We start from the raw sequence: 14850 nt of genomic DNA, 5'->3' as shown, positions 1-14850 counted from the left end.
GTGCTGATTCAGCAGTAACTCTACCCGCTATATTCGTAAGAACAGCAACAGCAGGTCAGATGGGTAGATTATCTCCCACAGTGACTGTCAGTGGATACCTAAAGAAGAGTAAGAGGATATGGCAGGCATATAGTGTATATACCTCACCAGTGCCGTTTCCCAGCCTACATACAGCTCAGGGACTTTAGACAGAAATGATACACCGTTGTGCTTAACAGCACTGGATGAATGGCCTATAAAGTCATCTAAACATGCTGAAAGCCCACATCAGTCATGAGCATCTCTATTTTTATGTGTCAAAGAGTTTCATGGATTATATATGCCTCTATGCTAGGCAGTACCCATCCCTGAACTCCCAAATGCGAGTTGGGACGTTTACTATTAATCTACACATTCTCACACACGATATGCAGACACTACCTACTCCGTATTCAACCTGAATTGATATCCAGCACTCCTCAGGATTCACTGTACACATTTTTGCACGAGGTGATGCAGGACCAGCCACCCTCAAGAGGCAGGGTTAAATATATTTCATTCTGAATGAGGCAGTACTTCAGCCACACACAAAAATACTACTGCCTTTAACAGCAACCATGTATATTCCCTGGAAAAGTTGAAAATGGAGGATTTGCCTGGGCCTGAGGGATGATTCCATCATCCTCTCCTCATTGCTTTGGGGCACACTGATCTAGTTTATTAGGGAATTAAGGTGAATTCAGTGCAGCTCCACACAGCAGGAAAATATTACAACGTAGATTCAGTGTCTTTTGATGGAAAATTTAATGTTTAAAGAGCTGGTGGATTCCTTTTGCTTTTGAATAGAGCATAGGCCCTCCAGAATATTGCTGGTAGAGAACCATATTCTACCAGGAATTTCTGCCTGCCTTTGCAATGGCCATTCCCAGTATGCACACCGATGACACGTGCTTTTCATTTTTCTTTCTTGACATAAAATGAAGCCAAACATTTAACCAATTGATCTGTCAAGATAAGACAAATTTTTAGCAATTAAACATCTGCTCAACAAGCTGAATCTCATTTATAAACTAAGTTCTCTAACTCTAGCATTTGATTTTCTTCTTTGATGAAATAAAAAACCGTAACACCACAAACACACTTCCACTACAAAGACACTTCATAACTTTTTTTTTTTTTTTTTTTTTAGCTAAGAGCAATGTTTAAACACAAGAAGGTGAGAAGAAAGGAGAGGAAAAGCTACATGACAAGCTCATAAGAAGAAATTCAGAAATATGACTTGACACGTACGTCATGGTAGGTGACGTGTGATTTCCTGACGGTAAGAAAGGGCCCACATAGTACTTTCCATACTGTCAGTACCAACACTATAACTGAGACACCTTGTCTCGGGGGAATCAGACTGCCTGATAATGATATCCTCAGAAGAGATGTCTTATTTACTGAACTAATTGTTTTGTGATGACCTTGATCAATAACAACAGGAGTGAAGCAAGGGACACTTGCACATTCTTCTGCATTTTAAAAGCCCCTTAACTTGTCCTTACCTCACCAAATGCATGAGACCTAGTTTCAACCCCATCACCTGCAAACTTTAAAGCACATCAGTGTTACAAGGACACTATTGCAGCATCAGTTTTCTGGTACCAGAACTACAGTCACTTTCCAGCCCCGGGGTTTGGATTATTGCTGAGTAAAACAGGGTGATAAAACTATTATAGCTGAACTGTGCATGATTCATAGTTTGTAATAACTGCCTCCAAATATAAAACTCGAATTTACATTCCCATAATCAAAGGTCAGAAAAAGACAGCAAGAATGGGTTATTATTCCTAGCAGTTAAAGCTATATGTTTACACAAGCTACTGTATGTAATTCTTAGACAAACTGTGACTACACCTGTGAAGAATGTGACATACACAGAACTACAGATTTGTAGCTTCTTGTATAAATCCTGCTACATTTCCCTGCAACAAAAGCTTCTTCATGTAATATTAATGTGCCATTCCTTAACACACAGTTCTCCAAATATTTAATCTCTGAAGTACCTCTTCCTTTTGTAGGAGAGAAGAGCAAACGACAACAGACTGGCTCCCCAGCATGGGAATGCCTTCTGCCAGCACTCAGCCTTGCAAGCGAGGCAAACCCTGCTATGGCTGCCCTTTAGCCAAAGGGATGCTTTGGTTGTATATATAAACAAAGCGACTCAAAAAACCCATATTTCTTCCCCTAAAACAGCAGGTTAAAAACTTACCTACACACAATAGTAGCCAAATGATTATAATTTAAAAAGTGCCTTGTGAAACACTATGGGTGCAGCCGTACAGGAGGATTGTGCATATTTTAAAATATTCCTTCCTATCATCGCTCAGTGTTTGGCATAGCTAAACCTTCTTAAAACCATCAAACAGAAGGCAAGGACTAGTCAACTGAACTGGTATCCAAAAAGGTCATCATAATGACAGCATGAAAGACTGTTCATCTGATCCTACACATATGCCTCTGAAACAAGCATATCCATAAGAGAAATAAGACTTTTGCTTCACCAAGTATAAATATAAGCTAAATTGTGAAGCAGAGATGTATTATACCAGTTTCCAGTATGTTTTATTCTCAGTAATCACAGCCTACATATTCAGTAGATAACTGTTGGATCAATCATTACATCAGGATGGGGTACTTTGCCATTATTCCCTTTTGAATTTTCATTATTTTTAATAAGAATGGTGAGTTCTTTATAATCACCAAATACAAAAGACTTCAGCTTTAATTTAGAGCAAGAACACCCTGGCCAGCAGAAGCTTGGCATAAGGAACAGGAAGAAAAAAAAAAAAGAATAAAAAAAAAAGCACTCTTATTGCCCTTTTAAAAATCAGAAGTAACACCTTATCAGCATAATGGCAGCGTTATTTAAATAGCTTTCATGTACCATTTTCACAACACTATTTCTATTAGATCATTGAGAATAAACATCTGTTTTCATTTACTAATCTTTTCCCCAATTAGAATCTCTCTGAATCTGTGTACAATAGTAATTTCATTTCTTCTTACTTGCTAGCATCTTAATTAAAATCAGCTTGTGTTGACTTTCATTTTTACAATATATCTGCCTATTTCACATCATAGCACCTTCATGACCCCTAGAGAGTCATGAGCCTTTAATATTTTATTTTGACCTTGTTAAGTTACTGGAACCATCAAAGATTTTTCTTCTTCCCTCAGTAAGCCATTTTTTATCCTGAAATGCACAGTATGTGTGAAAATACATAGTTGAAAACTATGCTGCCTTTGAACAACATACCTCTGTTCATTTATGAAAAAAAGCAGTTTGTCGTTTTTCAATTTATGACAAGAATGAGTTTTCAAACCATAAACTTCTTTATTAATTTAGGATCACTGGTTAAATGATACTTAAATGCCTTTTTCCGTGAGCTTCGGGAGAGAAAAATATATTTTCGATTTTCAATTAAAAAAAAAATCACGTATAACTGGTGATTTTAAAAGAAGAATTTATAACAGCCATCTTTTATATAGATACCAGAGTTTACAAAAGCTGGAGGTTTGTAGGGAGAATAGGCGTCTTAGAGCAGCTAATTATTCTATACAGCCGAAAAGTAAAAATATCTAGACAAGACACACAAGCCCATCTCCAGGCCTGCAGCAGAAAGCTCACCTATGTGTTTCCAACTCAGTCATATGGCCTAGTGACAGCTATTACCTGGGACACAAACAGCACGTGAAGAAGCATCGGCTCAGGTGGGAAGTGGAAAGGTGCACAGCTATCCCTTCAGCATCCATGGCTTCTCTGGCACCTGAAAATTTATCTATGGAGCTCTGGGTACACCAACATATTTTTATATTTGCCTTGTAAAGGCAAAGATTTTGGCACAGTCTGAGTCCTTCTGGAAGAGAAAGCCTAATGGCACGCTACCCCCTAGCAGACTTGCATTTATACTTGCCTTTGGTGTGGATGCAACTCCCTCTCTTACCTGACAGATCCAAGCTCTCTAACCTTCCTGCCCACTACAGGGAGGCTATCTGGCAGAAGGCTTCTCACACAGAGCTCTTTTTCAGCAGAACTCAAAGTCTTGAAGGCAGCTGGGATTTCCAGCCATTTTGCTAGCTTAGGATGACACAACAGTGAGGAGGCTGAGACATCTGACACCCATGAATGGAGACAAGTTGGGAAGCATGCTGGATCTTTTTGTTCCTCAGAAAAGCGGAGGAGAGGTACAGAGGTGTCTTCAAGCAAGACTGAGTTCAGATTCCACAAAGTGGAGCCTGAAGTTCATCTGTCATGAACAATCAGTATTTGGCTGCTGGGTAAACTGGGGACAGCTGGTGATGAAGGGGGAGAAGTAAAAGGTTTGACAGGAAAATATGAGAAGTTTCAAAAATAAATAAATAAAAATAAAATAAAAAAGATCAAAATGAATGAGAATAAGGGTCAGTACTAAGATGGGGAGCAGCAAGGGAATAGGTCTGTCTTAAGGAGAAAGCAGCATGAAGGAAAGCACAGAAACATGTACAGTCCTCTTTCAAGGACAGGATAGCAAAAAAAGATGCCACTTGTGGTTGAATCAGCACTTCAGCTAGAGAAAATCACAAAATTTAAGGGGTTTGCAAGGCATAAAGCTAACAGATCACCTGGGCATTTGCTATAGAAGAGATTGTGGGAAAATGAAGTGGAATTCCCAGTGAAAGTAATTATAATTTAAGCATACGAACTGCTCTGCAGATTTACCCAAGGTCCAAAGAAGAATACTTAATTTAACTGCTTAGCAGATCCACCTTCTTCCCTCAGCACGGTATATCCTTTTCTCCCCCAGACACATTTAAATGCAAGTGTTAGTAACCAAAGAGCAGCATAGGTTCTGTCTCCAAAAGCAAAGAGTTATATATGGAGAAATGCAACACAAATATCCACTGCTCTCTCCTGTAGATTTTGTTGCCACCAACTGCTTCCTTACTGAAAAAAAAAAACCAAACATCATAGATTCCAGTCAGATGGGCCCCATGATGAGTACCTAGTGCTCCTGAACTACAATTAGCCTCCTCACAGCAGTTCTTGGGACCAGCATCAAAACCACTAACTGAAGAAGAGACAGGTTCTCAAGCTGTGAAAGCAAAGGAGCAACACATCCCTAAGTACTAATACTTGCATTAACATTAGTTTATATCTCATAGGTCTTCAGGCATGTCAGCAGCCCATCTGCTACAGTTACAATGAGCCACCCTGCCATGCCACTTTGCAGGCAGTGCTTACAAATGACTGCTCCAGGACAGAACGAAATTCTGGTCTTAACATAGACACAAGTTCAAGTGAAGGCTATAAATCCCACTTGCACCTTTACAGAAGTGTAGGTGGGAAGGCAAAATATCTACACCATAAAATTCTTGGCCAGCTTTCTAACATGACATGTTCTTGAATTGTTTAGCATTTTGACTTGTTGAACATTCTCATTGACATGAACTGGCAGGAATCAAAACAGAAACATGACAAGGCAAATGGTCATTTGCAGAAACAAATTCCCATGTTTCAGCACCAGTGTTCATGAACTAACTTTTTTCACCCTGCCCAGGGCTTCATGGGGCTACTTTGTTCCTACAATACAGCTGTGCTTACCAGAATAATGGATGTGTGTTTTTAAAAAAGAAGAGTAGAAATGAACATTAAAGAATGGAGAACTATCTGTGTTTTCAGAAAGGTATGTAAGAGATGGAAGAAATCATCCTTTAAAAAAAAGGGAATGAAAATTCCCATCTGCCATTCAAACGCTAATTCCCACTATTATCACTCAGTCAATAAAACCTTTTACTTCTTAGAAGACAGATTCTAGCTAACCCTTGCCTTTCCATACAGGTAGTAGAGCCTAAACGAAATCTTAGAAAGAACCTTAAGATGCTCAGCACCACACTGTGTTCAGATGGACCAGAATCTGGCTATCAACCAGCTCAACATGTACTCATGCATATGCCCCCTTCCTACTAGCTAGTACCCTGACAAGTACCCAGAAGAAATTAAGGAAGACTTGGTTGTTAATTATCACATTGTAGTGCTCAAAACTAACCACATATTTGGATGTTATAGACACTACTTTCTGGACTTCTGTTGTTACCTCAAAACAAGTGCAAACCCTGGCAGTGCTCTCAAATTTGAATTACTTATATGCTCTCAAGAAGAACAGTCCTATTTATTTTCAGAATGTTTGTATATGGGTGTATCTTAAGATACATATATATGCACACATATATAAATAAAAATTACTTTTTTTTGCTGAAGCTAAAAATGCATTTGCAAGTAGGATAATAGTTCCTAGATTATTTCAAGATCTGAGTTATATGAGCAATGTTTTAATTTGGCTTCAGAAGTTCTGTATGAGGTGGACAAACACTACACTGCTCCTAGAGATGGACAAATGATCCAGCAGCACATTATGTAGCTTGATCAAGGCCAAGCATCAAGTCAGTGGTAGAGCTGAGTACTGCAGCTTGGTGTTCTGCTATCAGCCATGAACTTTATTTCTATTAGTAAAGCGTAGTGTAGTGCTATAATCTTCCCTCTTCTCCTGAGTAGAAATAATTATGTCATTTGGAAGTCTTCATACTGTTAAGTTAAACATACACATAAATTCTACCAAATTAAATTTAAAAGCAAGACTGTTTGGTTAGATTATGTAAAAAAGTATGCTCTAAGACTTGCTGAGTTCTGAGAACTGAAACCACAGACAGCCAAAATACAGCTGCACATAGTCAGATATGGTGTGTCTGCTAATATTGGAAACTTCAGCATGCTGCAGCAAATTTAACTTCTGATTAGTACATATAAAGGAAAAAAAAAAAAAAAAACACCACAGACTGAATGCACTGGGAAAAAAAAAAAAAAAGCACTCCAACTTTGTAAAGTATGAAAGTGAAGGGCACTCTGTTATTTTATGAAGCACTTGACAATATTTATTAGTTGCATTACTGTGGCATCTAAGAGCCCCAAGCGTGGGCCAAGGCTCAGCTGTTCTTGTCCCTGCAAAAAAATACAAACCAAAAGATAGACCACAAACTGCTGAAGGCTGTAGCAAAGGGCTTCATACAAAGCAGAGAGCTGTCAAGAGCCAGCCCCCCTAACTTTCAAGTATGTGCATCTGCTCAGAGCTCAGTTCCCAGGCTAGACGCTAAGCTTGGCGCTGACTGCAAGTGAAGCCACCTCGAGTTAGCCAATACCAAATGCCCAGACTTGTGATGTTTCTGAACTCCCACTCTTCTTTTCAGATCAGGCATTTGAACCCAGACTGCAAGGGTTCAGTGTTGGATGGATCCTGGGGCCTGACTCAGTACAGCCAGAGGGGATTCAGAAGCCTGTGCTGAGCAGCGTTTCTCAGAGGCTGGCACAACGTGCCAGAAAATCTTGAAGACTCATGGAGCACAGAAGCTAAGCACACAGGGAACGTGCTTCTGCAGCTTAATGCTTAGATCACCAAGGAGGAGAATTATGGGTTCCAGTCCAGCTTTTTAGGATTATTTCTGTGTTTTTCACATAACTGAGATGTAAAAATCATATACACAATCCATCAAATAAAAGTCACATTGCCTGGATGAGGACCTTAACTAGTAGGCTACTGAGTTGGGTAGACTCTTGCTTGTTTTCATTCCAGTCTTGCGACTCTTGCATCATGAATGTGAACACAACACAATTTCTCATGCCTACTTCTTTTAGGTGCTTTCTAGTTAAGGCAGTCAGGGCTTGCAGTGTTAGTGTTTGCTATTAAAAGTGTTGGAATAAATATGTATTTTAAGGAGCCAGTTCCTTCTTTGGATCTGGCTGTAAGTGGCACATACTGGAACAGGGACACATATAGTAAATAGTGTAAGTCATACACCATCTTTAAAAGAAACATTTGTTCGTTGCTTTTTAAATTTATTTATATTTTCTACAGTTGTATTGATAGCCAAAGGAGCTTGTCTGCTTTTCACAGCACATATTGCTATGTTTAAAAAGAGCTTTTACAAATTCTCAGTCTGGCACCTCACATAAAACACTGAGTCACAAGTCCTTTGAACCCCAAAGTTGTTCATCCCTCTATTTACTTCTTCAGCCCAATAAACGCCAGGATAACGCTGAGGATACGCTCCCTGCCAATTCCTTCGGTCTACTATCACTCACGCATTAAAATAACAACTCAATGAGCTAAGAAGCAGACGGCGGTACTATTATACCACGGCTTTCCATTTCAGACCGCCTCGCTCACAGATGCAACTTTTCTGTTTCCCAGCGTTAGGCGGGATGCCAGCCCCATGCCACCACCACCGATCCCCAGGGCAAGCAGCGCATCCTCAGCCCCCCGCACGGCCCCCGCGCGTCTAATTTATTTTATATTTTGACCCGGAACTCTTTAGTTAATTACTGAGTTCGTTTTCAACCGGGAACCAGTTGCGGGTATTATTCTATACATATATATATATATATATTCTAAAGTGTTTCAAAACGCCCTGGGTGCCGCGAGCCCCAGCCAGGGGCAGCCCCGGCGGCAGTGCCCTGACAGGGGTGCGCTGTGCCCGGGGGGAGCGCAGGCGGGTGAGGCGGTCCCCGAATGTCCCCCGCCCCCCCAAAACGTGCCCGTGGGAGCCGGGGGGCTCTCCCCGTGCCCTGCCGAGAGAGTGGCTGACACCCCCCTCCTTGACCCCACACAAAGGCAGAGGGGAAGGGTTGGAGTGGGGGGCGAGCCGAGCCCCTCCGCCTCCGCAGGGGTATCGGGGAGAACAGGGGGGGCACCGCGGCGGAGCTCGGGGCAGGCGGGACGGCGAGCTGCGGACAGGTAAAAATGGAGGGAGGGGAGACACCGCTGGCGAAACTTACCGGAGGAAACGGACGAGCCGGACAGACTGGAGTTACTGGATGCTGCCATGGTCCCTCCTCCTCCTCCTCCTCCTCGCCCCTTAGCTGCGAGCCCCGCGCGGTGCCCCGCTGCCGCCCGGCCGCTGCTGCCGCCAGCCCATGGCCAAGTGCCACCGCCCGCGCCCCGCTTCCTGCGCCGCCGGGGAGCGGCAGGCGGCGGAGCCCCGCCGGGGCGCTACCGGCCGCGCCGCGGGGCTGGGCTGGGCGAAGCTGCTCGGAGGGGCCGGCAAAAGGCCCCGCGGTGCTTCCAGCGCCCCTCTCCGCACGGGGAGCGGGGTCACCTCGCGGCGGGGACGGGAGAGCCGCCCTGCCTGCCTGCGCCTTGCCTTGCCTTGCCTCGCCTTCCCTCCTCCTCCTCCTCCTCCCTTCCCTTCCCTTCCCGTCCCTTCCCTTCCCCGCCTCCTGGCGGGCAGCGCTGACAGCCCGCCGGGGGGGACCCGCCGCCGCCGCCGCTCCCCCCGCACACACAAAGAAAGCGGCGGCGGGCAGGGGGGGTCCCGCTCCGGTGAGCCCCGGTGGCCCCACCGAGTGGCTGCCGAGCCCCAGTTCTGCACGGGGCTGGTGGCCGGAGCGGCTCCTGCCCGGTACCGGTGCCCGTGCCCCCGCCGGAGCGTGCTGAGCGACTCGGCACGGCTCTGCCGCCGAGGGGGCTTCGCGCCCCCATCAGCGGGGCTGCGCACCTGGGGCAGGGCATGTGTCAGCCCTTTGTCTGCCTGCTGCTTTCCTCCTCCGCCTGGCACCTCTCACCCTCACATTTCTTCCTTTTTTTAATTTTTTTTTTTATTATTATTTTTATTTTTCCGCACATGGCTTCCTTTTTCTTAAAAAAGCCAACACCCTCCCGCTCCCGGGCTCTCCCTGCAGCTCCCCGGCTCTCCCTGCCACTCCTGGGCTCTCCCTGAGCCCAGCAGGGGCCGCAGGTGGTGCGGTGGGGGGGCCCGGCCGCAGCTGGGGCCCGGCGGCTCGGGGGGGGGCCGTGGGGCCCCCCACGGAGGTGCCTGGCAGCCGTGCTGAGGGCACTGGCCTGCCTCTTAATGGGCGACTTCCAAAGAGGACGAGCCAAGAAAGCATCAGTTGAAAGCTCCTCTCTGCTGACCGCTCTTTATGTTTCCTCCTCAGCGCTTTATTGCCAGCCAAAGCTTCCATCTCATTTTATTAAACGAGTGCAAAAAGGCTGCAGGAAGGTGGTCAGCTGTCAGATGGTTGTCATAAGCCGAGCGGCATGGCAAGTCTTGTTGGCATGTGATCTGCAAGAAGCCTCTAACCCATTTGCCTTGATGATGATTTATGAAAGCCTTCCATGTTTCATAACAGAGAAGCTATAAAATAAAGTTACTTCGGGACGAGCGAGGAATCGCATTAAAGTTTCTCCGGCAAGCTAAGCCCTAGCCACCCAGCCGCACAGCTTTCCAATGATCGTGCAAACTGCGTGCCCTCGCTGTGACCCGCACCCAGCCCCTTCCCCTCCTTCTCGTGCCAAAATAAAACCCGGGCTCGCTGCACCAGGCAGCCGGGTCCTCTGTCTCCTCGGGAAAAAAGGTGTCGAGACCCCATCTAGCGGCCAGCGCACAGCCGGTGCCCGCCATCCCCGCCACCCCGGCCGCCAGCCGTGCGGGGCTCCGACCCGATCGGGAGTCCCGCATGGAGCTCGGGGGCGCGTCTGGTGCAACTTGCTTTTCCAGGCTTGCTTTTGTAATGATAGTTCACTCCATGTGAGAGGCAGAAACCTTTACAACCAGCTTTGGCGCTAACTCTTATTAATCTGTAAATTACCACCTGACGTACAGAAAAACACTACAGGTGTGTCGCTGCTTTTCGGTCCTTGGCCAAATATTTAGTGTCACACGTTTTAAAGATTAAATGCTGAGAAAAAAACGAGAAAGGCAGAGGGTTCTTTTGTCTTCTGGATTAGGTCATAAAAGCAGGCTGAAACCTGGGATGTAGAAAAATATTGTAGTATGCTATGCAATATGGTAAATGTCAAGACTGTAATAGTAAATTGTTCACTCATAGAGTACATCATGTTATGAAGTAGTATTCACTCATCTCCTACATGTTTATTTTTTTCTGCTCCTCCTGCTGCATCTTTCTTTCTAATTTGTCTCCTCATAGTCTGTTACATGTCTTCATTTTTCTTCTTCATAATCCTGCCCTCATCTGTTTCCAGAAACAGTCAGAAAACTGTGTCATATGATTGGGGACACACAGTGTTGTTAACAAAACTAATAGAATCTGTGGGAAAGATACCACAGACAAAAAGAAAGAGGGTTCTCCCTAACCTCTTAACTGGAGCATGCTAGCAAAGTAGATATTGAAGGACCTCAACAAGTGATTTTATATTTATACATATATACATTTACTTTGAATGAATATTGCAAAAATAAACCTACCTGCATACTACCTCCAAAACTATATTCCATTTGTACCATCTGAATGTATAGTGCTTAAGAGTTTGCTTATTGTCAATGTTCTGGTGATAAAATTTAGTGGACTGTTCCTGGCAATAGTAAATAGCAGGTGTTAGAGAATATTAGTTGAATATTCATGCTCCTGGTTTTGATCACTTACACTAGAGATCTGATTCTAGATAATGTTTTTATCCTTACAGGGGAACCTATCTATTCACTCAGAATAAAGTGGATTTTGATCCCCAAATTTAATCATATTGCTAAATATTAGACCAGAAATATTTGGTAAATAATATTTAAGCAATTTGGTAAATAATATTTAAAAAAGAGAAAAAATCATTCTGCTGAGATTTTGTAGAGAGAAAAGAATTTTCATGATTAATTTTAAATGATCTTTCCAGACATAAATCTGAACAAAGCAACAGAGAAATTTTGTCAGAAAATGACTACTCCGGGTATTCCAATAAATACAAATGAAGTATTTTCTGTGCAAAGTCCTTGAGTATGGAACTGTGTGGTTACAAACCTGAATACCTTTGAAGGATAGGCAAATGTTGGTATCTTTGTGATAACAGCAGGCATGAGGTTAGGTAACCTCAATTTCTGCAACATTTAGAGGTAAATTAATAAAGTTAAGTGAAATGTCCTGTAGATTAAAAGAAACTTTTACATTTCAAGATAGGATGGCCTTTTCCTTGGGAGCAGCAAAGAACAAGAAAAGCCATGAAATTAGAGGGAAATTACTAGATCAAAGGGAAAGCAAATCTGAAAGAAACAAAAGTAGCCTTGTTAAGTGTACAAGTGCAAAGTGAAAGCAGTGCAGTTTAATCCCAGTTTTATTTTGCAGAAGTTGTGAACAGATTCTGTCCTCATCTAATTAGTGCAGACCCTGGCTTTATCCATTGCTAGAAGTGGGAATACTCAGATAACAGGAATAAACTGTAAATTGTAGACTGGATACTCTCTTTGATGTAGACTGTCCACAGGCTTTCCGCACCTGTATGCTTCATAAAAATCTGATAAAAATCTCTCTCTTTACACTCCTGATGGAACTCGATTATACTGTCTGCTTGTATAGCTGAACTTTCATGAGAAGCCCCATATCCCAGAAGTTTTGGGTAACTCAGTAAAATGACATTTCCCTGTATATGATCTTAGAAACCCCACATGTATGGACATTGCCATTGACATTAACAGTGACTTGCAGAGGGGAAATACCAATCTATGCTTTGTATTACAAATGAGAATGATCTGTAGGCTTCTCTGTTTTCATTCCTGGGGAAAATTTCTTGAAGCTTGCCTTGCTTCTAGAATCATTCGATGCAATTTTTAATGACAGCGTTTCAACATATACATATATATAGAGAGAGAGAGAGAGAGAGAGAGAGCTTACCTAGGGATTAGGAAGCTTACCAAATCAGCTCTTGGACTCTTCTTAAATTCCAAAGAAGTGACCGTCTGCCTGAGCTAGCAATATAATATTTAAAATAACATTAAACTTGCTGTTGAAACATATTCCAAAAGCTAGTAGACATGGGAAGCCCAAAGTAATAGTTGGAAGATTACAGGAACCCTGAAGTATTGCTGCTGTTTCCAAAGAAGTCCATGAAAATATCTAAAAAGTTTCTCCAAACTGTCAGTGCATTATGTTATTTCTGTACCTTTCTTTAATTATCCACTGTCTTACTTTTTCAGGGTAGGATTCCTGTTCAAACCAGAGTTTATGCACATTTTGTTCTCAAATAACCAATAATGAGTAAATACTATAGAATTGCAGCAAGTAGCACAAGACCTATTGATCCCAGCAAAAACCTACGTGATACATTTAGAAAGAATTATCTTTCATGGTACAGTCCTGAATCTATGTGTGCAAGTATGCGCATAATTTCATTTTCCCATTAAATCTGGTGGAGTGGCATATTTTAGTAAAATTGTAGGTATGAGCAGGATAAGGGCCTACATTTGGAGATCCACCAATATAAACCATTGTGACTTTGACAGCTGAGGGTATGTCTATACTTCTTCCATGCTATCAGGTGGCCTCAGAAGTGGCCTTGGCTCCTCAGACAACTGGTACAGCCTGGTTAGTGTCCTTATTTCCAAAGGCTCTGCAGACAGACCACCTGCCTACCACACAGAGTCATTAGTATCACAGGTAACTCATTACAATGACTTTGTGAAGTTGAGAAGGCAAATTCTACCTGATAGTTTTCCATGCTTCCATAAGATAAAAGCAAAGAGAATATCACCCTTCCCCCAAACAGCAGGATGAAAACCTAAAAATAACAAATAAAGGAAAGTGGGCAGAACTATGCTGCTTTCCTTCCAGACTCCAGAGTTTTTTTCCCTTTTAACTAAATTGCATGTTGCATATCTAAGTATTCACACATACTTAACGTCCTGGTTTCCTCTCATTCAACTTTATACAAAGTAGGCACTTTCACTGGGGAGGCAAAGACCTCCACTTAGAACTTCCTTCATTTTAATGACTTGGCAGAGTGCTTCCTGCTTAGCTGCAGAGAAAGAAGTCTGAAATACAAGTATAGACAAAAAAATTTTTTTTGATTAGGTAGGTCACTAGATGGGGCCTGTAGAGACATGAAGCTCTGCATCAGCCTGGCTTAGTCAGTCTGAAATAAATTCATCTATAACAAACATTTATATCACTATATCACTATCTTCTACTTGCTGAAGTCTTCATTACACAGGAGCCATTTCATAAGAGTTCTAAAAGAATCTGGCCTGCAATCGGTGCACCTTGAGTCTCCTTAGTCATGAGTCCCCCCTCATCCAATGCTAACAGACAAGCTTCACGTTGACTCCTGGCAGCCAAGCCTCTGTAGACCACCACAGTATGATCCATACAGCCTTTCGAGCTTTGCAGTCACGGCATCTCAGATTATGTTTATGGCATCTTGCATAATCCACTGTATCTGAAGTCTGGGTTATTATCAGAAAGCAGCAATGGCTTACTCTGCATGATAAACTTTCGCCTTGTGGGGAGGATGGGAGTTTGAAACCTAGTTAGCAAATGTATTCCAGGATGAAAACTGGCATTTATTATTTCAGTGTGAGTGTAGATATGTTGGCAAGAAATGTTGGCTTTTAATTAATTATGTAAATTAGAGGAAAGTAAAGATGTTTGGCCCACTGCTTTGATTATGTAATAGGTATAGAAATATAAATGTTCTGCACAAGACAGCAAGACATTTGACACAAAGATTTAGTGTTGTTAAAGACCTAAAACACTAATCCTTCTTTTGATGTTTATGTTACTTAGCTGGAATAGGAGGAAATGCATTATTCATTCTTTGATATTACAAAAGTGAAAGACCTTTATAAGCAATATATAATCCATATTTATATACTTTCCATGGTACTTGAAAATTTTACTCAATATAAGCAGAAGCCATAATAAGAAACACAAACCAAAATATCAGTAAATAGCAGATGCACACTGCATTTTTGTATGAATAAATTATGTGAGCCATAATGGTTGCAACAGCAGGTGGTGATGTAGCTCAAAACTCTCTGTGATTTCTCACTTTTTTCCTCGTACTCCAAAGAGTAAGG

The 14850-nt window shown here is 42.6% G+C and overlaps 1 protein-coding gene across 1 annotated transcript in view; it reads right to left on the bottom strand.

Annotated features, from left to right (window-relative positions):
* Positions 1–9247, bottom strand: part of CHN2 (chimerin 2) — a 166474-nt gene extending 157227 nt beyond the window's left edge. The window contains exon 1 of the mRNA XM_040547707.1: positions 8831–9247. Within this exon, the coding sequence (XP_040403641.1) occupies positions 8831–8879 (49 nt within the window). The 5' untranslated portion in view covers positions 8880–9247. The remainder of the gene's footprint in view (positions 1–8830) is intronic.
* Positions 9248–14850: the final 5603 nt, after the last annotated feature.

Source organism: Cygnus olor, chromosome 2 (genome assembly GCF_009769625.2).
Source record: "Cygnus olor isolate bCygOlo1 chromosome 2, bCygOlo1.pri.v2, whole genome shotgun sequence".
Taxonomy (NCBI): Eukaryota; Metazoa; Chordata; class Aves; order Anseriformes; family Anatidae; genus Cygnus; species Cygnus olor.
This window is presented reverse-complemented; position numbering and strand designations above follow the sequence as displayed.